Source organism: Rhamphochromis longiceps, linkage group LG17, assembly GCF_057381845.1.
Source record: "Rhamphochromis longiceps isolate RC_006_pf linkage group LG17, R_longiceps_female_GT1.1, whole genome shotgun sequence".
Lineage (NCBI taxonomy): Eukaryota > Metazoa > Chordata > Actinopteri > Cichliformes > Cichlidae > Rhamphochromis > Rhamphochromis longiceps.
In genome coordinates this window covers 21828097-21855921 of record NC_140573.1, presented here as the reverse complement: position 1 = coordinate 21855921, position 27825 = coordinate 21828097, and the positions used below count along the sequence as shown (strand labels likewise).

General features: G+C 42.8%; 1 protein-coding gene across 1 annotated transcript; it reads right to left on the bottom strand.

The window, feature by feature from the left end:
* Window positions 1-1135: 1135 nt before the first annotated feature.
* cand1 (cullin-associated and neddylation-dissociated 1) lies at window positions 1136-26964 on the bottom strand. The gene is made up of 26 exons (XM_085386074.1): window positions 26650-26964; window positions 14779-14854; window positions 14613-14680; window positions 14374-14528; window positions 14066-14189; window positions 13895-13982; window positions 13641-13809; window positions 13449-13554; window positions 13232-13377; window positions 12902-13053; window positions 12675-12815; window positions 12108-12249; window positions 10262-10470; window positions 10006-10174; window positions 9835-9924; window positions 9548-9701; window positions 9224-9461; window positions 8957-9145; window positions 8685-8828; window positions 8290-8425; window positions 8029-8205; window positions 7840-7935; window positions 6485-6654; window positions 6240-6404; window positions 5889-5996; window positions 1136-2435 (listed from the first exon to the last, which is right to left on the bottom strand). The coding sequence occupies exons 1-26, from the start codon at window positions 26715-26717 to the stop codon at window positions 2211-2213; spliced, it is 3705 nt and encodes a 1234-aa protein (XP_085242200.1). The 5' UTR covers window positions 26718-26964; the 3' UTR covers window positions 1136-2210.
* Window positions 26965-27825: the final 861 nt, after the last annotated feature.

Genomic DNA, 27825 nt, shown 5'->3' with positions numbered 1-27825 from the left:
AATAAAAAAACAACAACAAAAAAACTCAGAGTGAACTGAAAGTTTTAAAGAGGTCATCATGTTTTTAGGGGGGTATACATCGAATACACACTGATTTTAATGTTATGTTGTGTGTCAATTGTTAATTTGACATTTTAATTTAAACTGCTGCAAATACACACTTTGGTTATATTTTTGACTTTAGTCAGTTTTCAGTCTTTTTTGTGGAGAGTGAAATATTCAAGGATTTGATGGCAGTGACAGAGATCACAGCATTGTAGCTTCCAAGATGGAAAAATTATGTCAATGTAGAAGTGCTGTAAACTGAAGACTACCAGATGGCGACAGCTGCAAAAAGTCTGGGAAAATGACTTTCTGGCTGGACCTCTTTGAACACTCAGTTTATGAGATGCTTGCTTTGGGTAAATTCTTGTCACGTAGTACTCTACACCAGCCTTTTCTTATCACATCCAATTTCCTAGAACCAAGATGGTGATGGCAGAAATGCTTCAGAAGTTCAGAGATGAGCAGGTGATGTCACGATAGCTACAACCCCAGTGTACCGTTTGTACTCAGGACTGAAGCTGAGGGGGTATCTGTAACGAATGATTTCACAATAAAACTGTACCAAAGGTAGATTGTAATAGAGGGTCTGGGTAGATCAGCTTAAAGAGCCAGAAATAATTCACTTTATGCAAAGTCTGTTTGGAGACCCACACATGGATCCTAAGAAGCCGCTGATAATCTAATAGAACTCTTATCAAACCAGATCAGCTAGTGTTAATTTTCAGCATATTAGACATGCGTATTGTGTTGGGTTTCCAGATGAGCTGAAAGAAGGTGGAGTAAGACTTAACTTTACTGTTGTTGAGGGTTCATGTCATTTGGCACAGCTTGTAAGTTAACTGAATTTCTGGATGCAGTCTGGCTGTGGAGGTGTGGCCAGTCAATGTCTTTGCTGAGCTGTTTGTGGCCTGGAAACTAGAACTTTGTTATTGTTCTCTATTCATTTCATGAGCTGTGTGTTTAATAAGCATCTAATCAAACAAAATTTATTATAAAATACTGATTATTGCTTTTCAGAAATAATCGAACCATCAGGAAAATCAGCATCTCTAAAATGTAGCAACGCATAACACAGAAAAACAAAACCCAGTCAAAACGTGAAGGCAGGCAGAAATGGACCTTTTTATTTTTCCTCGGGCGATTAACAACAGTGGATTGTCCTGACCAGACCAGAATGAACCGGAATGAACTAGACTGGACCCAGTTTAACCGGATTAAACCAATGAAACCAGTAAGACAGTAAAAATCAACCCCATGCTGACTGGACTAAACCAGCAGAAATGAGTTTGAGGCAGCCAGACTGTGGACAACCAGCAGAACACTGTTACTTTGTTTTTTACACTGCAATACCACGGCAACAGCCACTATGGTCCAATCAGGTCTGGTCAGATGAGGCCTGATCCAATAATCCCTCCTCTTTCCACTCTCACTTCCTTCCTAAGAGGGGTCAATGGTGGATCTACTGAATCAGGAGGAAACAAAGATGCTGATTGGTCCACACACAGTAAAATCCCGCCCGCTGCTCATCTCCCCATAGCCTCCTATTGGTTGCCTACATCAATCAAAAAAGGAAGAAAGAAAAAAAAAAAACCCAGAGCGAGCCCTTCTCCCATTGGTCACCACAGCTTAGGCGGAAAAGGCTGTTTCCCCCCCGCCCTTCCATTGGTCAGTTTCGATAACATGCCAACTGTCAGTCACTCAGCAGCGGCGAATCAGGTTGCAGTACAGTACCTGTGGAACTTTCAGGAATTACAAAAAAGAAAAGAGAAAAAAAACAAGAGAAGAATGAGGATGAACAAGGAGATCAACCAGTTAGATGACCTCGCTAGAAAAACAAAGAGGAAGTGGGAGGAGCTTCCAAGCCTTGTATGTAATTTTTTGTTTTTGTCCTATTTCTCCGTGTGTGAGCCGTCCATCCGTCCGTCCACTTCCTTTCTCTTCCAACAGCTGATTCAGTGCAATGCATCATGGAACGATCGATCGCTAGGAGAGGGTGTGTCACTACAATTGTGTGTGTGTGTGTGTGTGTGTGTGTGTGTGTGTGTGTGTGTGTGTGTGTGTGTGTTTGCGTCCTGTTGTCATGGAAACATGCTGCAGGGTTAGCGCTCCAGCAGCGGGTGGTGCCGTGTTGCATCGTGGGAACTTCTTTTTGTCCATGGGGTTTTTTAACTGGTATCCATGGACTCCATGTTGGCAGAGCTGGAGTCTCTCTGGATGGAGTCGAAGATAGCCGCCAGCTCCTGGTTAGATGAGATCTGAGACTGAAACTCTGACATCAGCGGTGACTTCTCGGCCTCGGGGATGGTGAGCAGTGCGACAACGGCTCGCATCGCAGACCGCTTCAGCTCGTCCTGCTTCTCGAACTCCTGCTTCACTGAGTTCGCCTTTACCTACAGAGACAGTGGAGACCGTTAAAAAAAAACAAAAAAACAACTAGGCAATCATAACTCCAGGGACATCAGTTAGTAAAATGCAACAGCACTCTGATGCCTCCTATAAATGAGTCGTCAAAACACAAAAGTCAGTCATGGTGTTCCTCAGGGTTCTGTGCTGGAGCTAATACTTTTTCCATTTTACAGTCATGGTCAGAGGTTTATACACACTCAACATGGGCATAAATCTCAGGGTAATTTTAGGCTTTTTTTTTTTTTTTTTTTAACTGTTCTTTTTGGGTGGAAGTATTGTATATCTTTGCATACACTTTTAATAAGTTTAAAAACAAGAATTGGGAGCACATGTTTGGATACATTTTGGATTTTTTTTCCTCATCCACACAGGGCCAAAACTAAATATACAAATACACCTCACTAACATTTGGTTAAATATACTTTAGCCAGATGCTTTTGGTAGACATCAACAAAGCATCTGGCATACTTCTGGATGGATATTTGACCACTCTTCTTGGTAGACTCAGTAGAGGTCATTTAAACTGGTTTTGACGACACAGACTAGACAAATTTTCAAAAGGTTTGAGAGATCAAGGTTTCGGTAAGGCCATTCCATAACCAGTTTTGAAGTGTTTGGGATCATTGCTGTGCTGAAACACCCAAGTATATCCAAGGTTCAACCATCTAGCTGTTGATCTGAGATAAATTTGAAAAATTTTAAAGCAGTTCTCCTCCATCATTACTCCATCCACTTTGTACAAAACAACAGCCAACTGCATGATGCTACCAATGTTCTATGTTTACTACAAACATACCTTGTTACTGAGGCCAAACAGCTCAATCTTTGTCTTCTCTAACCATAAAGCTTTTCTGCAGATGTCATTCTGTTCATACCAAGTTGACTGAATGTGTTGATTCTAGAGCAGGGAATTCTTTCTCAGTGTTCTAAAAGTGACCTCACTGTGGACAGCGATGGAGGTATTCCGGCAGTTTTTCCAATTCATGGCAGGCATGCCAGGCTCAAGCTTTGGTGGCTCGTGTCGTTCTTTGAACATCCAAACCAATTTCTTCTCATCTGAGGGTGATAGTGTGGGTCATCTTCCAGATGTTGGCAAAGTGGCAACAAATCTGAATAACTTGTAGTTACATACAGTTTTGTTAGAACTGATGAACTTAGAAATTGATGATGTTTAGAAATGGCCTCAGACCTTTCTGACTTTTCTAAATCTATAACTCTGCTTCATGGATCACAGAGTTACTTGGACTTTCCCACTGATCTGAGTATCATGAATCCAGTGCTGTCAAACAAATCATTTTTATGCTGGCAGTTATAGTCAATCATCATCACGCATGAGACGTGAAAACATCATAGAACCTTCAACACCATTTACAAAAAGATTTCAGTGAGATATATATATATATATATATATATATATATATATATATATATATATTTTTTTTTTTAGAGATGGACTAATCCGATATTACGTATCGGTCCGATACTGACATAAATTACTGGATCGGATATCGGAGAGAAATTAAAAAAAAAAAAAAAAAAAAAAAATGTAATCCGATCCATTAAATATCAAAAAAGCACCTCACAAAACTTGCGACATGGCGTAACTCAGCTCATAACCTTAGCACTTTGGAGCAGTGTGCTCACGTGATAGAGTGGCTGTGTGTATTTGTAGTCTCGCTACCAAACCAGCATTTCATCTCCGAGGAACTTTTCCCAGAGAGAAGTAAAGCAAGTGTGTAAGTTCATCTCTGAATGTCTGTAAAGCATTCCCACGTTAAGCTTAACAACCGATATATGGAGCGAGTGCCTCTTCTTGTAGCCACTTTAATCATGAAACTGCTTAATGATCAGCTGATCGGCTTTTCTGTTGCGAGTCCGTCTCTCTTCTTTGTTTTTGGCCCACTTTGCGCCAGAAAGAGGAAACCAGCGGCTCAACAACAGCAGCACGTTTAAGCTTGATCAGCTGTTGTTAGAATTTATTTAATATTACTTTCTACACCAGGATCTTCTTCTACGTAGCTGACAGCTGGTAACTGTGCAGGGGCGGATCTAGCAAAGTTTAGCCAGGGGGGCCGATAGGGCATGAACAGGGAAAGGAGGGCACAAAGACATACTTTTCTTTCTTATTCTCATTTAAAATGTCTAGCTTTTAATAAATAATTGTCTGAATCTTACACCCAAAGTTTTAATCTTATGTAAAATATATAGAAGTCCATTACTGTATATAGTAACTATTAAGTCTAATATACCCTAGTAAGCTATAGTACTTTTTCCTTTGGGAAGGTACCATCTGTGCAGTCTGCAATTCTGTTGAAGAAAGATGTTGAATCTATTTAATTATTTTTGAAAATTGGTGAAAATTTAAATTAATTTCTGTGCATTTTTTTTTCCACACTGCATCAAATTAAAGTTGATTACGTCGATTCAGCATCATGAGGTGGAGGGTGGTTCCCTTTTTTTTTTTTTTTTTTTTTGCTGGAAGTTTGCAACCCTATTAGTTAGGTTGCTTAATATTTATGACGATGCTCAGTGGATCTGCGTTTGACTACTCCGCCCAGGCTGCACTGTCGAGCGCAGATCCACTGAGCGCAGCGCAAGCTAGTAAGACAGAAGCTAAGCTCGTTGCAACATGGGAAATTGAACCTCCCCCACCCTCATTCAGATCTGGCCTTTGGATCTATTTTGGTTTTCATGTGAAGCATAACCCTGAAGGTAAGCGCGTCATGGACAAAAGTAAACCAGTATGTTGGATGTGCCACGCAATGCTCAATTACATTGGTGGGAACTAGTGCGTTAGCGCAGTTAGCTCGTTAACGTGTTGGCCGTCCAGCCCCACGCACGGGGCGATCCGCGGTAACTCGTTAACGGAGATTTGCCGTGTTGTGGCGTTAACGTCATTTCAACGAGATTAACGCTGACAGCACTAGTGGAGACACAACGAATATGGCTGCACATTTACGCCGACATCATCCTAGTGCAAAGACAAGTGGAAGCAGACAAAAACAACAAGCATGCATGCTACAAACTTTACCAGAGTCATTTAGACAGCCGTTAGCACATGATTCTCCTTATGGGGACCTGATATGTTTAATATGCTGCTGAGAATATAGCCCAGAAGAAGCGTATAGTATAGCTTTTATTTTGGAAAGAGCCATTTCTCTGTAATAAACTCTCTTTTCCAAAGATGAGTGATTTCTCGATCAGATTTATTTTTTTTATTATTTTGTTTCAGCAACATTAAATTTAAAAACTGTACTTTTGAGTTAAAATATATATTTATAATTTTAATAAATGACAAATTAAAAAGCATGAACATTTTTGGCCTCCAGGAACACCATGAGGAATCTTGGGGGTTATTTTTAACCAGGAAAAATCCTTAAAAGTCCACAATAAACAAATATGTTGGACACATTGGATCGAAACTGGTTTAAAAATACCTTTGTGGTACAGGTGGCCCTCAGTGGCTCCACTAGTCTGTCCAGTCTTTGAAGAACAGCACTGGGACACAGAGATGACAGTCTAGCCAGCATCAGGAAGGTCAGCATCTGCAAACACAGCAGCAGCTTCAGTATCTATGATTCAAATACCTTATGGTGTTTAAACATCATGATCTCAGATATACACAAATGACTCCTGGTTTTTCACTGGACCATAAATGAAGCCAGCCACTCATATTTGAGTTTTAATGGAAGGATTAAACCTGAATTTAATGAAAATGCTAAAGGTTAAAATACACTTATGGTTTGTAACTCCGTCCTCAGGATCCAGGCCCTGGGGCTCAGACACACCTTGATGTCGTAGTGGTCCTTCAGACCGTCCTCCACGTGGTTGAGGAAGGTGAAGATGTCGAGTCGGTCCAGGCAGCTGTCCAGCAGAGTGTACATACACTCGAACGCAGCCTTCCTAAGGTCCAGCCCATCATCCACCGTGTGTTTGAAGGGTCCCATCTCCACCTGCAGAGTAGTAGGACAGTAGTCAGACGCATGAACTTGCCCACTCCCAGCAATCGATTCCCCGCTGCAGGTGTCCTCACCTCTCGGATCAGCTCCTTCCGGACTTTGGTCTCGTTGTACAGCTGCGGTAGAACCGAGTCTAGCAGCTCGCGGATCAGACTGGGTTTATTGTGGGCGGCGGAGTTGAACGTTACCAAGGCAACACGCCGCACATTCAAGTCTGGATCCTCCAGCGTCTTCAGGAAATCACCTGAGGACAAAAACAGCCAATCAGAGGACAGACAGAGGGGGAAACTTTCATTTCTCACCAGAGTGTGACAAACTCTGACTTTAATGATAAAAACATCAACTTCAGACATTTTATAGTGTTTAATTAAGAAAATAAGGTCTTCTTGTCACATTTAGAGTTTACATAAAGAAGGAGAAAAAGCCCTGCATCTATAGCCTTTCACAGCTGATCAAATTTTTCTATCATAACTTGTGTTTATTACAACTGAATGGGCGTTTTTACCACAATATTACTAAATATGTGTTAATCAGCAAATTAAAACAAGAACCAAAAGCTGCCACCCCGAGAATAAAACAAAGACGAGAAGTCTGATAGATCATTTTCTAGTTTCACACACTGCTGAAAATTGTGTCTCCTGATTCTGCTCGCATCATCAGAGCGCCACCTTCACCTCGTCCAGCTGTGAGTATAGTGACTGTGATGACAATCAGCGTCTCCAAGTCTGAGATTAAAGATGGGTGGGGCGATTTCCACCCAGAGCGTCAACCTGAAGTATCTCATGTTCACAAGTGATGGAAAGCCAGCAGTAATGCTAGCATTTGTGGTTTTTCGAGTTTTCATTTAATCACAGACCCTTGCCTGTCACCGAAACAATGAAAACATGGATATGAGCAGCAGAAAAAAAATTCATCCCCTGTTCTTGCCAACCAATGTTTTGACGACACAGACTAGACAAAAATATCTGCAACTGCCACAGCTACCCCTCAGCCTCCTAGTAAACAGACCTCTGGCATCAATTGCAAAATCACATTGTTCTGAAGTTATCGAATTCACAAGACTTTCAGAAAACGTGAGCCCTGACCTTGACCTTTAGGTCGAGGTCACCGGGATTCAAACTCGTCTGAGATTTTTAGCTGCTCCTGCTCACATTCACAAACTTCTATGTCCACACCGCCCAAACGAAACAACAACAACATGAAGCTTGTGGGTCCCGAGTTAAACGTTCCTGAATTTCAAGCAGACCAGAGACAGCAAATGACACCGCTGACTGTCATACGACAAGACAGTTGGTCAGGCAACACTAACCCATCACAGAGAAAAACAAGAAGAGGAGCTCTGGGACAACAGCGTAAACAAAAACCAAAACCAAAAGAACCCAAAAGGGACCAAAGAAAGATAAATCATTTGGATTTGTGTGTGGGTTACCTATGCAGTTCTTCAGCAGTGGGTCAATGGGCTGCGGCTGGTCAGAGATGGTAAACTTCACAGCCGTTACCACAGAACTCCTGGCGTAAGACGAACCTGGAAACGTGCAGAAATCAATAAATCAGTGTTGATATTGATCAGCCTCATCGCCAGCAACGACCCATCTGATTGGCTAACCATATGGGTCACCTGAGAGCAGGTATCCTTTGAGGCGGGGCAGCAACGTCTCGGGGTCGATCAGCGTCAGTTTGCCCAAACACTCGGCTACCACGTTCCTGGTTCCCTCCTCCTGACACTCGCAGTGTTTGAGCAGCAGTGACCAAACAGACTCCACGTAGGGCTTCAGCCCGGAGACGGATGCCGAGCCTGCAAACAAACAAACAATGTTAAAACCAAACACACGCACACACACACACACACACACAGGAAATGTGATGTGTTTTTCCTCACTGATGATCTCTTTGAGCGAGTGAAGCAGCAGGTACTGCCTCTTGGAGGAGGAGATCTCCTGCAGGACGAAGGGCAGGTACTCTGGCAGGTTCCCCACTGCTATGCTGCCCAACGCGTACGAGGCCGCCGATTTCACCTGCGACACAGAGAGCAGGTGGCTTAATCTCCACCGAAACAACAGCACAGGTGAACAACCGCAGGAAAGCTCATTGCTTCCTTTGAACACATCACGTCAAAGATTAGCATCTTTTCCATCATCTTTATTTAGTCAGTAAAATCCTTCTTAAAATTTTTTTATGGAACTTTTTCATTTTATTCAGATAGAACAGTGCAGGAAGGGCAGCAGAGCTGGGGGATGTCACATCTGGATTCAGAGTGTAGACAGGTGTACTTACCTCTTCACTGGAGGAGGAGAAAGCATCCAGGATGACAGTCTTGAGCTCTGGTTGGCCGCTGAGGTCCACGTGGTGTCCAACCTCACCCAATGAGAGCAAAGCGAGGAGCCTGATGGAGTCTGTGGAACGGCTGTTCTTCACATCCTGTGAGGAACACAAGGTCTCTGAATCTCGTGGCTCTTACTGTTCGCTGTTCATCGGAAGGCAGTGAAAACCTTTAAAAACAGCTCAATTAACCTGCAGAGAGGTGAACGCTGCTCACTCTGACTCACCTGGATGAACTGTCCCACCACGGCGGGCCCCTCAGTGGGACAGGCTCTGGTCAGAGCAGCGACGCACTTGGCAATGGAGCAGTATGCTTGTTTGTGCGGCAGGGCGGCGCTCTGGGAGTAAACGGGGCCAGTGAGCATCCTAAGCAGGTCCATGTAGCCCAGGCCGGGAGTGTCGGTGGCCACGAGCGCCTAAGCGGGAAGTCACATGGTTAATATGCATATTCACGCCCACCATACACGCCGAAGGGTAAGCGGAGCTGGAAGTACCTGGTAGAAGTCGAGCATAGCAGAAAGCGCGCCTCCTTGCAGCAGCGGGGATCGAACCAGCGCAATAAGCTGCTGGAGGATGTTCCCTCCGCTCAGCTGACCCAGTGAGGATGGGTGAGTCACTGCCAACGTGGACAGGAAGCTCAGCGCCATCTGAGACACGTGCATGTCGCTCTCAGAGATCAGAGGAGGCAGCTCGGCCAGGACAGCATCTACCATGACCGGAGTCACCGCAGAGCTGAAGCACAGGATGAGAGGGTGAGGGTGGTGGACAGGGTGGAGCTGAGGTTTGGTGGGTGGGGCTTACTGGTGTGTGTGTGTTACCTGTAGTTTCTGAGCAGGATGTCCAGAGCGGCCAGCGTGCAGAGCTTCAGGGCACGCTGGTTCTTCCGGAGGAAGGAGGCGAGGATAGGAACGGCGTCGGGAAGAACGGGCCTCAGGTCGATTTTCAGTGGTGAGCCGGCAATCAGCGTCAGAGCTGTGTGCACACACACACATCAAACACTAACAGCTCCAGCCCGGTGAACAATATCCAACACTTCATTTTGATATGGAAGCAGAAAAGAGACAAGCTTCCTTTGAGACACAACTGGTGTGTGGGCGGGGCTTACCTTTCACCGTTGTCAGCCTTGTGATCTCATTCTTGAGGCGTTCTAAGAAGATCAGCAGCGTTCCCGGAAGCTCAGCAGGCAGATGGTCACCTGTACCAGAAAAAAGGAAGACATTAAACCGAGGAAAGCTCTGTGACATCACATCATGTGACTGGGAAGTGTGTGCATTACCTAGGTTACAGATGATCTGCCCCATACAGGAAATGGCTCGCTCTTTCACCTCCTGGTCAATGTCGGCGGCCTTCAGGCGCTTGATGGTGCAGGTGAACAGGTCGTTAATGTAAGGGGAGGGATCGAAGCTGTCGCTGGCTTCTGATTGGCTGTCCAGTGGTCGGATAACCTGGTGGAGACACAGAACAGGATGGAGGATAAAAATCAGCTATGACATTAGAAACAGAAAGGAGGAGGTTGTGAGTTTGACTCCCACCTTTACAAGCTGTTGAGTAACGAGCAGAGCCTCAGAGGTGATCTTGTAAAAGGGGTCTCCCACGCATGACACCACGGGCGGGACAAGGGCAGGGACATGGGCATGGAAGGCGTGAGCGGGGTGTGTGACCATGATGACGTGGAGGCAGGCTAGAGCGTCGATCTTCAGGTTTGAGCTGCTCGACTTGTCGTTCAGAGAGAAAATGATACCTGCAGCGCGCACACACGCACACACACACACGCACACGCACACGCACACACACACACACACACACAATTACCTCACTGCTATCAAGACACACAGCTCCAAAGCGCTCCAAAGAGTAATCCCAGCAAAAACAGAAACATCAAACATTCCAAGAGCCTATACAAAACGTTTTGGAGCCGTAACCTAACCCCAGCAGAAAAGCCAGCCATTCTGACATCTGACTAAGATGCTGTTTTGTGGGTGTGTTCCTGAGTCCTCCCTGAAATCTGTTTGGGGGGGGGGCTTACAGTTTTATGGCACCAACTCTGCACGACTGGGCCACAGAATTATGTAAAGAACTACAAAAATACTGGTGAAAAATATTTGTATCTGTGTATAGTGACTGTATTGGAGTGGAGTGGACCATCACCTCACTACCTGGATTTTGGACTACCTCACCGACCGACCACAGTATGTGAGGACTCAGGGCTGTGTGTCGGACAGGGTCGTCTGCAGTACGGGGGCCCCACAGGGAACGGTTCTGGCTCCGTTCCTCTTCACCATCTACACTGCAGACTTCTCCCACAATTCCACCCAGTGCTTCCTGCAGAAGTTCTCTGATGACTCTGCAATAGTCGGCCTCATCACTGATGGGGACGACAAGGAGTACAGAGGACTGACTCAAGACTTTGTGGACTGGTGCCAGCTGAACTACCTCCAGATCAACGCCAGTAAAACCAAGGAGCTGGTGGTAGACTTCCGCAGGCACAAGCATTCTCCACTGCAACCACTGAACATCCAGGGTATGGACATTGAGGCTGTGGACAGCTACAGGTACCTTGGTGTTCATCTGAACAACAGACTGGACTGGACTCATAACTCAGACGCCCTCTACAGGAAAGGGCAGAGCAGGTTGTACCTGCTGCGGAGACTCAGGTCGTTTGGGGTGGAGGGCCCACTCCTGAAGACCTTCTATGACTCTGTGGTGGCTTCTGCTATCTTTTATGGTGTGGTCTGCTGGGGCGGCAGCATCTCTGCTGGGGACAGGAAGAGACTGAACAGGGTGATCCGAAGGGCCAGCTCTGTTCTAGGATGCCCTCTGGACCCAGTGGAGGTGGTGAGTGACAGGAGAACGGCGGCTAAGCTGTCATCCCTGTTGGACAACGTCTCCCACCCCATGCAGCAGACTGTGACAGCACTGAGCAGCTCCTTCAGTGGGAGACTGCGGCACCCACGGTGTGGGACGGAGAGATTTCGCAGGTCTTTCCTCCCCACTGCTGTCAGACTCCACAACAAAGACTTTAACTGAACAAACACACACATCCACACATGTGCAATAACACTAAGTGCAATAATCCTTTCTGGCATCGTTGTATTTTTACTCAGTTGTATATAGCATTCGTATTCTATTTTTATCTTATTGTATATTTTTATTCTATTTTATTCTACTGTATATAGTATATTATTTTATTCTATTCTGTACAGTTGTGTACTGTATTTATTCTTATTGTATTCTAATTTTTGCGTCATAACTTTTGCACTGTCCACTTCCTGCTGTGACAAAACAAATTTCCCACGTGTGGGACTAATAAAGGTTATCTTATCTTATCTTATCTTATTCTATCATATCTAGATTATTCTTGACCTGCGGCAGCGTCACCTGGTATGAGGACCGGGATGTGCTGAGTCAGGGCGCCCGGGAGGACATTCACCAGCTCGGTCAGCATGTTGAAGCAGCACTGACGGGTTTTCACGCTTTTCTCCTTTAGCTGTTTGTGCAGAGCTTTCACAATCATGGGGACCTGTGGAGGGCGACAGATGTTACCAGAGAATCACAGGAGACCACTGCAGGTACTTCCTGCTGCTTGCGGTCAGCCTTGCAGGATGCTGAGGGTTTCCTGTCGCCGTGAGAACCAAAGATATGCTCCTAAAAGCTGTGCAGCACTGACATCTACTGTAGGAAATCTGAACTACAGCCAGAGACCAGTGAGAAACTGTGCTGAGAGAAAACTTTACACCCATTTCTCATATAGAGTGAGCACTGATTGGTTGCAAGGAGGTGATAACTTTTATCTCCTGTATCTAAATAACCTACTCCTTAACTTAATCTAATATCTCATACTTTATACATCTCTAATATCTCTTTATTTCATTAATTAAAAAAAAAATTCTGCTTCTGCGTGGCGAGCATAAAGAGAAAAGAGCTCTGTCCACAGCAGGAGCATACCTGGCTCTGCAGCATCGTCAGCGGCGTGTCTCCTTGCTCCATGGCGTCTGGATCAGCCAACCAGCTCTGAGCTGGTCTGGTCTGTTTGAGCAGCGACAAGTAGGCGTGGAAAACATCCGCCTTTACATTCTCCTCCCTCTCCTGCACGCGCATACACACAGAGGCAGGTCAGACATAAAGGTCATCGTTACACATCTCAGAGATAGAAGCCGATCGAACGACGCTACCTTGAAGCGACAGACGAGCGCAGGAGACACGGTGCGGTAGAATTCCGGGAGCATCTCATGACGAGTCGAGACGACAGCATCTAAACACTTCGCCGCCGCCCTTCGAACCTTCCAACTCATGTCGTCATCATCACTGTACTCATCGTCGCTGCCTGGAAAGGAAATGAAGAGATGGCGTCACCGATTAATGTTCAAACGCTTAATTTGGATGTAAATGAGTGGGCAGTGTCATGTGATTTCAAAGCACCAATCAGCTGAGCCTTTAACAGTTTAACATAAACTGGAGGTGTCTTACTTCAGCAGCGATAGCCAGAGACAGGGTTTCAGTACCTTGATAGTCTTCGTCGTTCTGCTCAGCATCCATGGCGTTGTCATCCTCATCTTCATCATCAAAGTTGTAGTTGGGGTCGTAGGTCAGGTAGCGCAGGCAGATGGAGATGACGGTGGGGACGTGTGGGTAAACTTCTTTGGGACACCTGGAAAGAATAAAAGCAGTGAGCACACGAGGCACCGCCGCCACAGATTCTTCGGTCTGAGACGGTTTTACCTCCTGACGAAGGACTCGAAGGCCTGGATGCAGTACTCTCTGAGCTCGTCATCGTCCACGTTACAGAACTTCACCACTAGAGGGATGATCTTCTCCAGGTACTCACCTGTTAAAGAGAGACCAGAGGTCAGAGGTCAGGGAGGATTCATCTCTAAATCAGAGACATGACTGTGTGGAGGCCGGGCGTCTCACCGATCCTGTGTCCAGCCTGTCTGCTGATGGCGGCCGTGCACTGGATGTATGTCCTGGTGGTCGACATGTTGTCATTCCTCCCCAGCTCGGCGAGGAGGTGCTCGATCAGGTCGATGAATACCAGATTTCCGCAGGACATAACCAGGTGGCCCAGAGCCATGATGGTCCTCTGAAACGCCCAAAGAACAACAGGTAAGGACACAAACAGCTTCCTGAAAGCTCAAAAACACAAAAGTCAAAGCGGTTGGACAGACCTTTCTGACGGCCAGCCGGGGGGAGGTGAGCTGAGGCAGAAGGCAGCTGAGGATGGAGGGGTGGAAATTCACCAGCAGACCCCCCTGTCTGCAAACAAAGACACGGAGAAGAACTCAAAACTTCACCCATCCCCACCAGCGCCATCCATCGGCGACCGCCTAACTACGTACCTGCAGAGCATGTCGGCCATGATGTCAAGTGCCTCCAGCTGCACAGATACGTCTTCCTGTTTGGCGATAGCGCTCGTCAAACGACCCGTTATCTTCTTACAGACGCTGGCCGCTAAAGCCGAGCCTGAGACGGAGGCAGGAGGAGAAAAGATGAATCTTCACATTTTCACAGCAAAACCATCTGAAGATTCATGAAATCACTGGATGCTGAAAATTTTCACATTTTACAGATCAAAACTCGCTCGCTCAGAAGTGATACTGAATGAAATATGTGCTGTTATGAGATCAGTACTAGTCAAATATTTTACCACTGGAGGCCGGCGGTAGCTCTCCAATGACTGTTTTGAGTCCAATGGAGGAAATATCTCTGAGCTGCTCTTTGTCTGAAAGCATGTTGGTGCACAGAGTGTCCACGATCGTCTCCACCTGGTACTCCTTCACCTTACTGACCAGAGGGCCCAGGCTGAAACAAACACACCCACAGTCACACACATGGACACGATCAAACAGGAAATAGGAAATTAAAACTTAAAATCAAATAAATTACCATTTGACAGCCAAGTTCTGAACTTCTCCATTCTTGTCTTCCAACAGTTTGAGAATCATCCTCACCACCTGTTCATCAGTGTCAACCAAAAGTTCAATAAATTATCAATAAATTATAATCATTCATTAGACAGACGGTGAAGCAGTGCGAGGTCATACACACGGACCTTCCTCTCGCTGTCGTCGTCCAGCTTGATCGAGTCTTTCTGAAGCTCCGTCATCAGGTCGTTAGTTGCCATAAATCTGGAAAATAGCAAACAAACAAATGAATAAAGCGAGTCGAAGTGTGCGGTGATTAAACGCACAGATGGGCGAGTCATTAGTACAACATCTGCTTCAGACAGAGCTGAAGTCTTAGCTTTCCTCCTGAAAATCTCAGAAAAAAGAATTGATTTTAATTTGAGTTTTTAAAGCTTGGAGTAAAACATCCAACAGGAGGCGCTGAAGAGACCAGGAAATGGAAAGTACTAAAAGGGAAAAGGACATGACAAAACGGGCAACAAAGAAGGACTTATTTGTTCTGCTAGAAGATCAGATCATGAACTCTGAAAAAATTGCATATTTAAGACTCATCAGTCCATGTTCTTCCCAAAGTGTTTTCACGTCAGTTTATTCTCCAGCTGTCCTAATGAAACGGTTCATTTTTACACCAAAACCCCGTTAGGTCGAGCTCATTACAGCAGGATTTCAAACAAGCAAGTAGACGATATAAAATAAAAATAAAAAAAAAACCTCGCTCCTCTCACACTGAGAGGATCAGTAGAGGATTCAGCAGCTGGTGTCTTTTTTTTTTGTTTGTGTGTCAGAGCAGTGAAACGACCCCCTGCACGTTTCTCACCAAACTCTCGGACTTCCCGTCTGTGACGTCATCCAACACAACCGGTTTGGCAGTGGGTCACTGATGTCACACTGACCTCCACAACCTGAAGTCTGACTGCTGTTGGGTGTCAGGATGAAGCCCTCGGACCTGACGCTGGTGCAGGACAGTTGAGAGATCAACCTTCAGAGTATTTAAGTTTTAGTCTTTTAGCTCCTCAAATGTGCATCAGCCAAAGTCCTGAGTGCTTCATTCAGACATGCCGACCTCTGCTAAAAGAGCTTTTATAAAAACCAACGAAGCAAACTGAAAATAAATGAAATTATGTAAGACCCTCTCTTTTGTCTGAGCTGCGTCTCTCTAAAGCGAGCTTGGTAAAAATAATCTGGAGGATGACAAACGAGCCGTTTTAGGACACTTTTATTAACTTCTTTAAATGGATCCGTTTTTGCTGCAGATCCAAATCCTTTAATGCAGAATCAAAGGTGCTGTCAGTCCACCGAGGTTCACATATATAGAGCCCAATACAGAGGATTGAAGCTGCCAACATCAGAGAGAAAGAAATGTATAAACTGCGTTTTTCTTTGTACTAATGCACATATTTAATACATGTTTTATTTTGTTTATTTTACCTAATAAGCCAAGTACTAAATTCTCAGAGAAAGTCAGATAATATGCAAAAATAAAGGCATAAAATGTAATGAATTAAAAGCATATATATAAAATTAAAGAAACCCTGAGATGTACAGGGCAAAATGTAAAAAAATATTCAAAATATGTACCATCAGTAAATAAATTTTAATAAAAGAGGCAATAAACCTATTATAAATATACACAGTGATGTCAAAAAATATATTATTGACAAAATAATGAATTCAAATTTCACAAATTACGCTGAATTTATTATTGGCATTAATAAAGAAAAATGTGACAAAGTATAATGAATAAAATCCACATTTAATTTACTCTCGGATTTCTTTACTTTGTCATTAATTTAAAAAAATAGAATTGCTTATTTAACTAACAATGAATAACTTAAGGAATTTTTAAAAATTGAGTAAATAAAGATCAATAAAACTATGGAATAGAATCTACCAACTGTGGGCATTCATTCATTTATAAATTGAAATCTTCGCCATTTCATTCATAACCAGTTAATTATAAATCTAATCATTGTCTGCTTTTTTGTGCATTTAATTCTGCATTCTTTCCCACCTTAAAAATGTTTCATTATATCTTTTTAATACATTTACTTTCTTTTTAATTATGAAAATAAGGAGTGGGTCATTCATAGAGTATCAGTGTGCAAACTTTAGCATTAAAACAGAAAAATAAGTCTAACAATTATTATATTAATGAATAAATCTGAGAAATAAACAATAAACACATTTTAAAATGTAATGAAAAATTAAATACCATTAAATGTTATATTTACATGAATGTATTTTATAGATTATGCCTATGTTTATCTTCCATATAACAGTACTGGGGCACTGAATATTAGTATATTCTTTTTGGCATTCTGTGAATTTTATTTCATTTTTGGGCAATTTCAGACATCTGCACCAAGCACCTCATGCTCCATACGTTTATAAAATAACTAATATGTAGTTCCTGTCTCACAGAAGCCGTGTGGAAACGCTCAGATCAGGCCTAAAAGTGGGTCAATTTTTACCCAACAGGAGGCAAAACTGACAGCTTTTCATGATATCGAGGATTCCTAGTTCTGAGAGGGCGGCCGAAGCAATGAAGCTGATTATCTGTGCTGCCAGCTTGTGATCGTCCCCGAGCAGCTGACACAAAGAGGGCCAGGCTGCTCTGAATTTCAAGCTAAATATGAGCTTCTTTTTACTGGTCAAAGAGTCTGATCCAAGCCACTCTGTACCTCTTTATGCAACATTCCTCACAAACACATCAACATGGCTCAAAGTACGACCACCACAAAAAACCAACACAATCAAGCAAAAACATACCGAGGGAAATAAAGACCACACAGATAAAACTAAAGTAGTATTTATGTTTAAAATTATCTTAGTATTCTAATTTTGCTAGGATCCTTTTTTTTATTTTCTGCCACGTACTTCTTTCTCCAGTGGCAAAGTTTTACGTTAACAGGCATCAGACTGCTCTTGGAAGTGAAGCCCCGCCCAACTGATGCTTATGAATGTCGTTCAATGGTGGCTTAAAGGGCGAGGAGCTAAAACAGCTCATTTTAGACCAAGGATGGCTGAACATGAGTTAAATGTGGCTTATTTTGAACTATGAATCATGCAAAGCTGCGCTTGCACAGTCTAAGAACAAAAACGTGGAGACCTGGGATCGACAACTCTTTTCTTTCCTGTTCCTGAACAGCTGATCAGTTACTTCAATCAGCTCTCAATATGTTTACCCTGAGTTAATGAAAGAAAGCCATCATCAATGGAGCTCCAACACTATAATTCACCATGGTAACAGGTAACTAAAGAGCAGATGAGCAGGGCTATGAAGACGTTTTAGTGCTGACCGTGATATTCAAACAGGAGGGAAGAAGAGAGTGATTTTAATCAGCTATGTTCACTCTGTCATCATCACTGACTGAATGAAACTTGATAACCGCACTTTAACTTATAGATGACGCAGTAATCCTAATTTGATTAGATTTTTAAATCTAATTATCCATTTAAAATGTTGTTTGGCATCATTTAATCACTGAATCTCAATCGATGAACACACGTAATGAGTTTACAATCAGACTGTGTGCAGCTGCTTCCAAAAACTCACTTTTAAATTTTAAATAAATTTAGTTCAGTTTCATCTTTGCATCTCCAAAATTCCAGTCGTGGCAGATGTTTTTCCATCAGTGTGATCAGTTACAACACAGATTAGTTTGATTTAACCACTGTTTCTCAGTAACGTACAGTAAACGTTAGTACTGACAGTCTGACGGCTGTGTTACTGCCCACAGTCTCGGAGGCAGAAAGATGAGACTACAGTTTATTCTGAGCTGATTATAAATCAGTGATGTAGTCGCAGAATCTGCCCTCATATATTGACGATTGACTGACCTTAAAAGCGCTTGTGTAAAGTAAAAACACACTTAACACCTAAACTGGGATTTCAGTGTGTGTAAAATTGTCTGTAGATGGATTCATTCCAATCTTCGGCGGCGACTTCATGAATGAGGAAATGAAACTGAGTGTCAGTCAGCTGGTTCAGGTGCAGTAAGAAGGGAGGAGCCAGAGAACAGTTTTAGTTCACAGAGTCTGTTACCATGGTAACTGGCACAGAGTTTAAGTTTACTGTGAACCAGAAAACCCAGTTTCCCCCTGAGCTCAGGATTAACAAACTCCTGGCGCAGGGCCTGATGACGTTCTTCTTCCTGTCAAATCAGTTTATAAGCTCAGTTTTGAACGCTCCAACATAAATAAATCATTGCATATTTGTGTTCGTCTGGCGCTAACGGACCTCCTGTCAGACGCTTCATCTGCCTTCACTATTTGCTAGACGATATCAGCTGCAGATGATCAATACAAACTGTGTCACTTCAGTCTGCCTGTTAATAAACTCATTAATCTGAAGCCTCAGTTCAGGCTGCGACTGCAGCATTTCAATTTCACCTGCTGATTATACTGAAGATGAATCGATTAAACATTATGAAAAACAGCAAGAAGGCCTTTTGTGAACTCCCCTTTGTTTTTCAGATACTGTCATTTATATATGTAGGTTTTATCCCCGAGTTTCTGTGGTTAAAACCCCTATGGTGGGGTGGGGGGTGAGGGATGCAGTTGGTAATCAGTTAAAAAGCAGCAACTGCTTTTTATGTCATCCTGAAAATGACAAAGAGGAAGAACAGGTTGACCAAGAGTTTCCCTTGTTGGCTTCACACTTATTTTCTACAAAGAGCATGCTCCGTCACCATCATCTCAGCTTACACCAGGGCTCGCAAAATTTCAAAGTCCCTGGTAGCCCTTCGGGCAGGGACTCTTCAGTTTTTGGTAGCCCAAATAAATTTAAGTAGCCCGAATAAAAAAAGAGCAATTTTTTGATTGATGTTTTGTTTCCATTACAATATTATAATGTATAATATTGTAACGGAAACAAAACATTAATCAAAAAACTGTTGAAACACAAATTATAACATTGTCTAAAAATTACAACTCAATCAACTCAAATACTTGGTTCTAATTGAACAGAAATTTCTATGAACTTGTAAGAACTGTGTAGGACATGAATCAGTCTGTGTCAGATCCTGAATTTGAAATTTCCACTGAAGTCACGGGTAAGAGGCAAATGGAACCAAGATCGAGGCCATTTGCTTTTTGAAGTTTGCAAAGACTGCTAAATTGTGCCAGTGGTAGTTCACTCTTTGCAACATAGTACGCTGTTCTAAACAGATTTTTCAGGTTTCTTTTTAGTATGTTATTTGAAATTGGTGTTTGTTCTGGGAAAGATATTGCAGACTGAGCAATAATGCATTTCTTGCATTTGTCATAGAGCTGGGCGATATGAGATTTTTTCATATCACGATATGTTTTTTTCATTTCAGGCGATAACGATATCTATCACGATATAAGCCAAATAACTATATTTGTAAGATTTAAATGTGCCGTTGCTCACAAGTAAAATGTGAAATAATCAGCAGCTTGTTTTTATTTAAATATTTATTTCCCATAATAAGTTCAACAGGGTAGATGTACTTAAGGAACATGAGACTTTTTCAGATAAATAAAGGCAAATATTGCAAACTACACAAAAGGCAGCCGCTAAAGCGTTTAAGTTTCAAAATAGAACAAACAAAACAGACTAAATTGTCAATTCCACTTAGAAACAAAATATTAATTCTAAAAATAAATCTTAGTTTGTTTTACAGAAGAACAGACAAAACTGACTAACTTTTGTCAATATCAAATAAACTGAGAACTAAAAGGAAATTCTCAATCTCTCCTTGTTGTATAGCTGAGCTTTTCAAACAGTTTTAACAGTTACTTTAGTCTGACAAAAGCCGAATGACGAATTAGCGCTTCCAGTCAGAGACTGAGGCTACGTCCACACGTACACGGGTATTTTTGAAAACGGAGATTTTCCGTTTTCGTTTTAAAAAAGAATCCTGTCCACACATAAAGGCAGAAATGAAGGAAAACGCTGCTATGAACATGCCAAAGCAGCAGGTGGCGCTAGATTCCTAACCGTGCAGAAATGTTGGCCAATCAGAAGTCTAGAAGCCTCGGTGGGAAAAAGTAAACAAAGCTGGGGCATAGAAGCAGAACCGAGTCGTATGTGTGGAGGGACAGTAACTGTGTGTATATGTAAGCATTTAAACACTGCAGAGAGTAGAATTAACAGAAACAGTATTGTAGAAATTCATTTCACCGAAACAATAACGTGGCGCACAGTGTGACGCATGCACCAGTTTATTGTATTTCCAGACTTGCTTTCGGCACAATTTACAGTGCACGCTACTCTGTTTTTTGTCAGACTTGAAATAGCCGAAATACCTTCACACTACGGAACTTCTTTGGCTCTTCCGTTCGACAATCTCTCCGGCATTGGAACCATCATCTGTTTTCTCTTCGGTCACGCTCGGTTGATTTTTCTAGTCGGCACACTCATTTCCTCCATTACGTGCTGGCTCCATTACCCGCTGGCTGCTTCCCAAACAAACACACGTGCGGCTTGGCACTTGTGCTGTATGCAACAAGTCACGCGACGTGACGCTGCGGCTGTGATTGGTTCGGCTCTGCGCTACTTAATTTGGATTGGCTGACCTTTTTTTTTTTTTTTTTTTTTTTTTTTAAGAGGACAAGAGCGGCGAGGTCTATCGCGATAGCTTAATTTCTCTATCGAGTTAAAGTTATATCGCGATACATATCGTTATCGTTCTATCGCCCAGCTCTAATTTGTCATGGGTTCTAATGGGGGCCTTTCTTAAAATGACTGGTCCCAGTAACAAAGGCGCTTGTCGACTCAGAAATCGAGGGAAAACCAACAACACACCCGGCAGAACATTATGTTGTTTACACGGGTGCACATAAGTGGTCCGCATGTGCGCATTCACTGTCAAAATAAAAGACGCGCACCAGATAAGAAGTTGCAACGCGCGTTTGCGTCCATATAAAAAGCACTGTTTTTGTCCGCTAGAGTGGGATTTTCACGGCACATTCCGCACCACATCTCTGTGCGTTCATCATTTGTTTGAAGCCAGCTCACCTCCTGCAACCACTTTTCCGAGAATACGCGCTTCTTTTGTGGTTCGGACTCCTTCTGACATTTCTTTGGAGGTGGAGGAACATCACAGTAATTGCTTAAAGGAGCTTCTTCGACATCTTTAAGAGTTCTAAACAAATGTCTGTCCTCCTGAAAATCTTATGTACGCAAACACGCGTTGCAACTTCTTATCTTGTGCGCGTTTTTTATTTTGACAGCGAATGCGCACCTGCGGACCACTTATGTGCAGCCCTGGTTATTTAGCTTGTCATATTGCAGCCACAGAAATTATTTTGTCCATGAAACCATAAAGCTGCACTTTCTTTTTGCCTTATAGTCTGATTTGTCATAACTTTTCCGTTTTGCGGTAAGCCTTTCTTTGGCTGTCACTTCTTCACCCTGACCTGTCTTATTTGGCTCAGCAGAACTAAAATATATATCCTGCTGCTTTTACACACGCACTCACATAACTCAGCGATTCTCTGCGCGATCAACCTCTCATATGTTTAAGCTGCGGGAGATTTCACTTGTCATGTTTGCGTAGTAAGCTAACGATTGATAAGACGATGTCAGAGGAATTGGTGCACAAATTATCATCACTCACAGATCAGTGCTGTCGCTCTCTATACACAGTTCGTGCGATTGCAAAGTGAAAGCAAAAAACAAGCGCAAATTCAAACGCGATTTCAATATGTCACATATTGACAGTGGCTCATCGATGCCAATGACATAATTACCCAGCAATAAACAACCTCTACAACTAGTTTCTTTCTCCATAGCGACTTTATGGCGAGTGATGGAGTTTCTATACAGCTGGGTGGGTGCTATGATGGTACCAATAGTGAACTTTATTTAATTCATAAGGTTAATTATTAGAGTTGCCAACCGTCCCGGAATCGTCTCGTATTCAGAGAAAATATTACGCGTTTCGTATTGAGGTGAAAAGGAACACAGTTTGTCCGGTACTTCAGCTACAATGAAAAAGACACAAAGCTGGAGTTTTTCTGTGTCTTTATGCTGCACAGCTGTTTCTTCTTCTCTCATTCTCGCCCCCTGGTTGTTATATCAATCATGAAACTGATCAATGATCAGCTTTTCTCTCTTGTTTATCGCCCACTTTGCACCAGAAAAAGGAAACCAGTGGAGGTCGCGCTAAACAACAGCAGCACGTTTAAGCTTGATCAGCTGTTGTTAGAATTTATTTGATATTAATTTCTAGTATCAGCTGATGTTTGCTGGAGCCACAGCTGTAAAAGCTGCTGGTCATGATGTTGGTTTGGACATGTGGTGAGAGGGAAACATGAAGATGAAACCAGGAGATGTCCTTACTGAATCATCAGAGCTGAACAGGTGATGGAGAAACAGGTTTACCTTTTAGGTGACATGAATGAGTTGAAGTAGAGCTGGGCGATAGAACGATAATGATATGTATCACGATATAACTTTTACTCGATAGAGAAATTAAGCTATCGCGATAGACCTCGCCGCTCTTGTCCTCAAAAAAAAAAAAAAAAAGTCAGCCAATCCAAATTAAGTAGCGCAGAGCTGAACCAATCACAGCCGCAGCGTCACGTCGCGTGACTTGTTACGTACAGCACAAGTGCCAAGCCGCACGTGTGTTTGTTTGGGAAGCAGCCAGCGGGTAATGGAGCCAGCACGTAATGGAGGAAATGAGTGTGCCGACTAGAAAAATCAACCGAGCGTGACCGAAGAGAAAACAGATGATGGTTCCAATGCCGGAGAGATTGTCAAACGGAAGAGCCATAGAAGTTCCGTAGTTTGTAGGTATTTCGGCTATTTCAAGTCTGACAAAAAACAGAGTAGCATGCACTGTAAATTGTGCCGAAAGCAAGTCTGGAAATACAATAAACTGGTGCATGCGTCACACTGTGCGCCACGTTATTGTTTCGGTGAAATGAATTTCTACAATACTGTTACTGTTAATTCTACTCTCTGCAGTGTTTAAATGCTTACATATACACACAGTTACTGTCCCTCCACACATACGACTCGGTTCTGCTTCTATGCCCCAGCTTTGTTTACTTTTTCCCACCGAGGCTTCTAGACTTCTGATTGGCCAACATTTCTGCACGGTTAGGAATCTAGCGCCACCTGCTGCTTTGGCATGTTCATAGCAGCGTTTTCCTTCATTTCTGCCTTTATGTGTGGACGGGATTATTTTTTAAAACGAAAACGGAAAATCTCCGTTTTCAAAAATACCCGTGTACGCGTGGACGTAGCCTCAGTCTCTGACTGGAAGCGCTAATTCGTCATTCGGCTTTTGTCAGACTAAAGTAACTGTTAAAACTGTTTGAAAAGCTCAGCTATACAACAAGGAGAGATTGAGAATTTCCTTTTAGTTCTCAGTTTATTTGATATTGACAAAAGTTAGTTTTGTCTGTTCTTCTGTAAAACAAACTAAGATTTATTTTTAGAATTAATATTTTGTTTCTAAGTGGAATTGACAATTTAGTCTGTTTTGTTTGTTCTATTTTGAAACTTAAACGCTTTAGCGGCTGCCTTTTGTGTAGTTTGCAATATTTGCCTTTATTTATCTGAAAAAGTCTCATGTTCCTTAAGTACATCTACCCTGTTGAACTTATTATGGGAAATAAATATTTAAATAAAAACAAGCTGCTGATTATTTCACATTTTACTTGTGAGCAACGGCACATTTAAATCTTACAAATATAGTTATTTGGCTTATATCGTGATAGATATCGTTATCGCCTGAAATGAAAAAAACATATCGTGATATGAAAAAATCTCATATCGCCCAGCTCTAAGTTGAAGCAAAGTTATGAGCTGTTTCTGAGAAACAAATAACACCAGGATCCTTTTCTAAGCAGCTGACAGCTGGTAACTGTGCAGGGGCAGGTCTAGCAAAGTTTTGCCAGGGGGCTAGGTAGGGCATTAACAGGGGAAGGGGGGCACCAAGAAATATTTTTCTTTGTTATGTCATTTAAAAACTTTGAATACATAATTATCTGAATCTTACAACAAAAGTGGTCATCTGACTAAATGTATAGAAATCCATTATCTTTCATAGTAATTTTTTTCAGGGTCCCATCATAATTTCTTCAGAAATAAGTACTGTATATGATGCCAGTATTTTCCAACATTTTCTAGATACTGTACTAGTACTTTGTGTAAAATACCATCAAAAAGTCAATTAAGCTTTATTCTTTCTCACCTGTCTCTCTGTCTCCTTTCACTTTTTAAAGGTTGTCATGTTAGAAAAAATATCTTGCCCTGCCATGCTGTTTATTGATGTGGTAAATGAATAGTTTATGAAAATATCTCTAAATCTGTCATTTATTATTTTTAATATTCAGTAATGGTCATGTCTCACCTCTAGTCTTCTCTGTCTTAATTTCAGGTTTCCACCATGTGTTGTAGATAGTTCAGGAGGTTAACTCAACCAAGCAGTCTTTGGGTTTCTGTACTGTTTAGAATGCCAGCATAGGGAGGATGGTGTATATGTATCAATCTAATAAACTTTAAGTTCATTAGATTGATACATATATGCCAACAAGATAGTGTATATCACTGTGACAACAGCGTTTGTTTTCATTCAAAGGCTTTATGGTTTTTCCTATAATACCTGGTGGGCGAACCCTTTTGTCTCTGTAAATGTAGTGATTAGGAGCAATTTTGTTCTCTTGTGCTGGCCCTTCTGGGCTTTTGGTGCCGGGCTGATATTTTGTCCCAGTCCAGCCCTGTTTAAATCCCATTAAATTCAATTAAGGGTTAAAGTGTGCATTATTGGCTTCTATTACAGTAGCTGTCTGAACTAGACCTCTGGATTGGAGCGTTTGTGCATTTTTTTTAAAACATTTTTAATGAAATTATTTGACTAATAATATGGCTGTTGTGTAGTTAATCATACTAACAGACTATCCAAGAAGTCTGAGCCCCAGTTTAGGTTAAAGACGAACCTAAATCGAAGATTTAATTTGGATTTTAATTAGCAGGTATGCTGACCCTGTACAGTGTACTGATGCAGCTTCCATGTTTCTGAATATGGTCTCTTCTTACTCCAACAAAAACAAAAACTCAGTCCAGTAGCCAAAAGGTGCTGCCACTCTAGCTGCAACTATCTTTTAAATACACTATGTATAGTGCTGGTTGCTGCCCCACAGCAGGCTTCTAAAAGCTGACCCCTCAGGAGGACAGTAGTATTTCATATTCTACTCTTGACTTAGTTCAATATCAAAGAAAGCAGCTTCCCAGAAGCTCTGTTACCTACTGTTCAAACTGTCTGAAACAAGCCAGGTTTGTGTGAAACCAGACATTTTCTGACTAACAGAAATTGTTCCTATTTGTTTCCTATCTGAAACAAGCCACTTACTGTCTAAAAACAACTACCTTCTGTCTGAAACAAGTCGTTTGTCTACTTTCCTTCCAGAAAGTAGCCAATTTTCTGTATGAAACAAGCTGTTTTGATGGAGCTACAGCAGCTTATTTCAGGGAGGATGAACTGCAAGGCTGTACCGAGGCCCAGTGAGAGACAAAGCTGGCTTATTTTGAACTGTGACTCACGCAAAGCTGCTCTGACGAGAGTTTTAAAACAAATCAACCACAGAAATGGGATCAGAATAAGACACCTTTAACGCTGACAGAGTCTATGTGAGTGCAAGGCTAAAGCTCCGACCTTCTCCGTCTGTTTACCGGCGTCACCACACCCCCGTTAGCTGGAGCGACACTTTGACGTTAAACCCGCCCGTTTCCCGGGAGAAATCCCACTAGCGGGGGGCTACCTTCACATTTGAATCTACATCACAGAGCGCCGTCACTCATGCTAAGCCAGCCTGCGAATTGACAGAAGTTGGTGCTAGCCCGCTAGCCTGCAGGCTAGCTGCTAATGCTAGCAGCTAACCGCGGATATGACGATGATCAGACAGGTGGCATGCTAGCTGTTAGCCTGAGAGCGGCAGGCCCGCCGCAGCAAAGCGCCGCTTTCAGTGCGAAATAACAACACTCCGATGCGATAAACAACAACTGACGGTCAGATCCCTCCACCCGGGCGTTGTTTTACCTGAAATCCTTGTCGCTGGAGGTCATTTTCTCCAGCAGGTTGGAGATGTGGTACGAGGCGCTCGCCATGTTGGTGCCGTTAGCCTCCTACTAGCAGAGTGCGCTCGGTGAGGATGTTCCGGCTGCGGGCTCTGATGTCTCTGGCTGGCTGTGTGACCGCCCTGCTCGGATGATTTCGGGGGTAGAGAGTGTGTTTCTGTTCTTCTTCCACTTCTTCCACCTTTCTCTTCAGCTACAGCGACTGTCGCATCCCGGGGCTACCAGTTTGGTGTGTTTGAATGGAGCTCCCGTTCTCTCCGCAGAGGGGCGGGGTTAGCGGCGCTGGACGATGTGGGGTCGAGGGTCACAGTTTGACCAATTTTTCTGTCAGTTTGTCTTTCTAAACCCTCATAAAAGGTCATTTTACCCCAAGTAAAATGAAAATCTGCATAAAACACTCACCCGAGTCCAAAGTGTGAATTAAAACGATTCACTGAAAGTCTTTAAATCATAAATTCGACATTTTATCTTTTTTTCCTTCTTTTTCCTTTTTTTTTGACTGGGGTCAAAAAGAATCAGATTAAGAGGTTTTATTATCACGTGGACAGTAAAATTAAGTAGTGATACATAAAATATAGTTTAAAAAATAGTTAAATAGAGGCCAGCTTAAAAAACAGTGAGGCAGTAATAGAATGATAGCAGCAAGAGTGAATGGGAGAGGTTCACAAGATGTTAGTGTGACCTTCTCTGATTGATGGTTTGGACATGTGGAGAGGAGGGATAGTTGCTGTATTAGATAAAGGATGTTGAAGATGGAGCTGCCAGGCAGGAGGAACAGGCAAGAAGATGTCAGCTTAAAAAAAAAAGGACTTGGAGAGATAAGATTAATGATTGCACTGAGGAGGTGACAGTCAGTCATCAGGGATAATGTCCAGTGTTGATAGGAAGGCAACTTTTAATTTCTCTTGGAGATACTTCCTGTCCTGAACAGAGGGGCTTCGATGCCACCCCGTGACTGAACTGATGATGATGCATTCAACTGCACATCTGTAGAAACTGTTGACGATTTTGGTCCACCAATCTGTAAAGATCTGGGAACTGAGGAGAACACTTTTGGAACTTTTGGGAGAGCAATATTGTCCCATGGACCAGATGTTGCACTAAAACCTGCGTATACCTTTTAGCATTGGTGATGTAT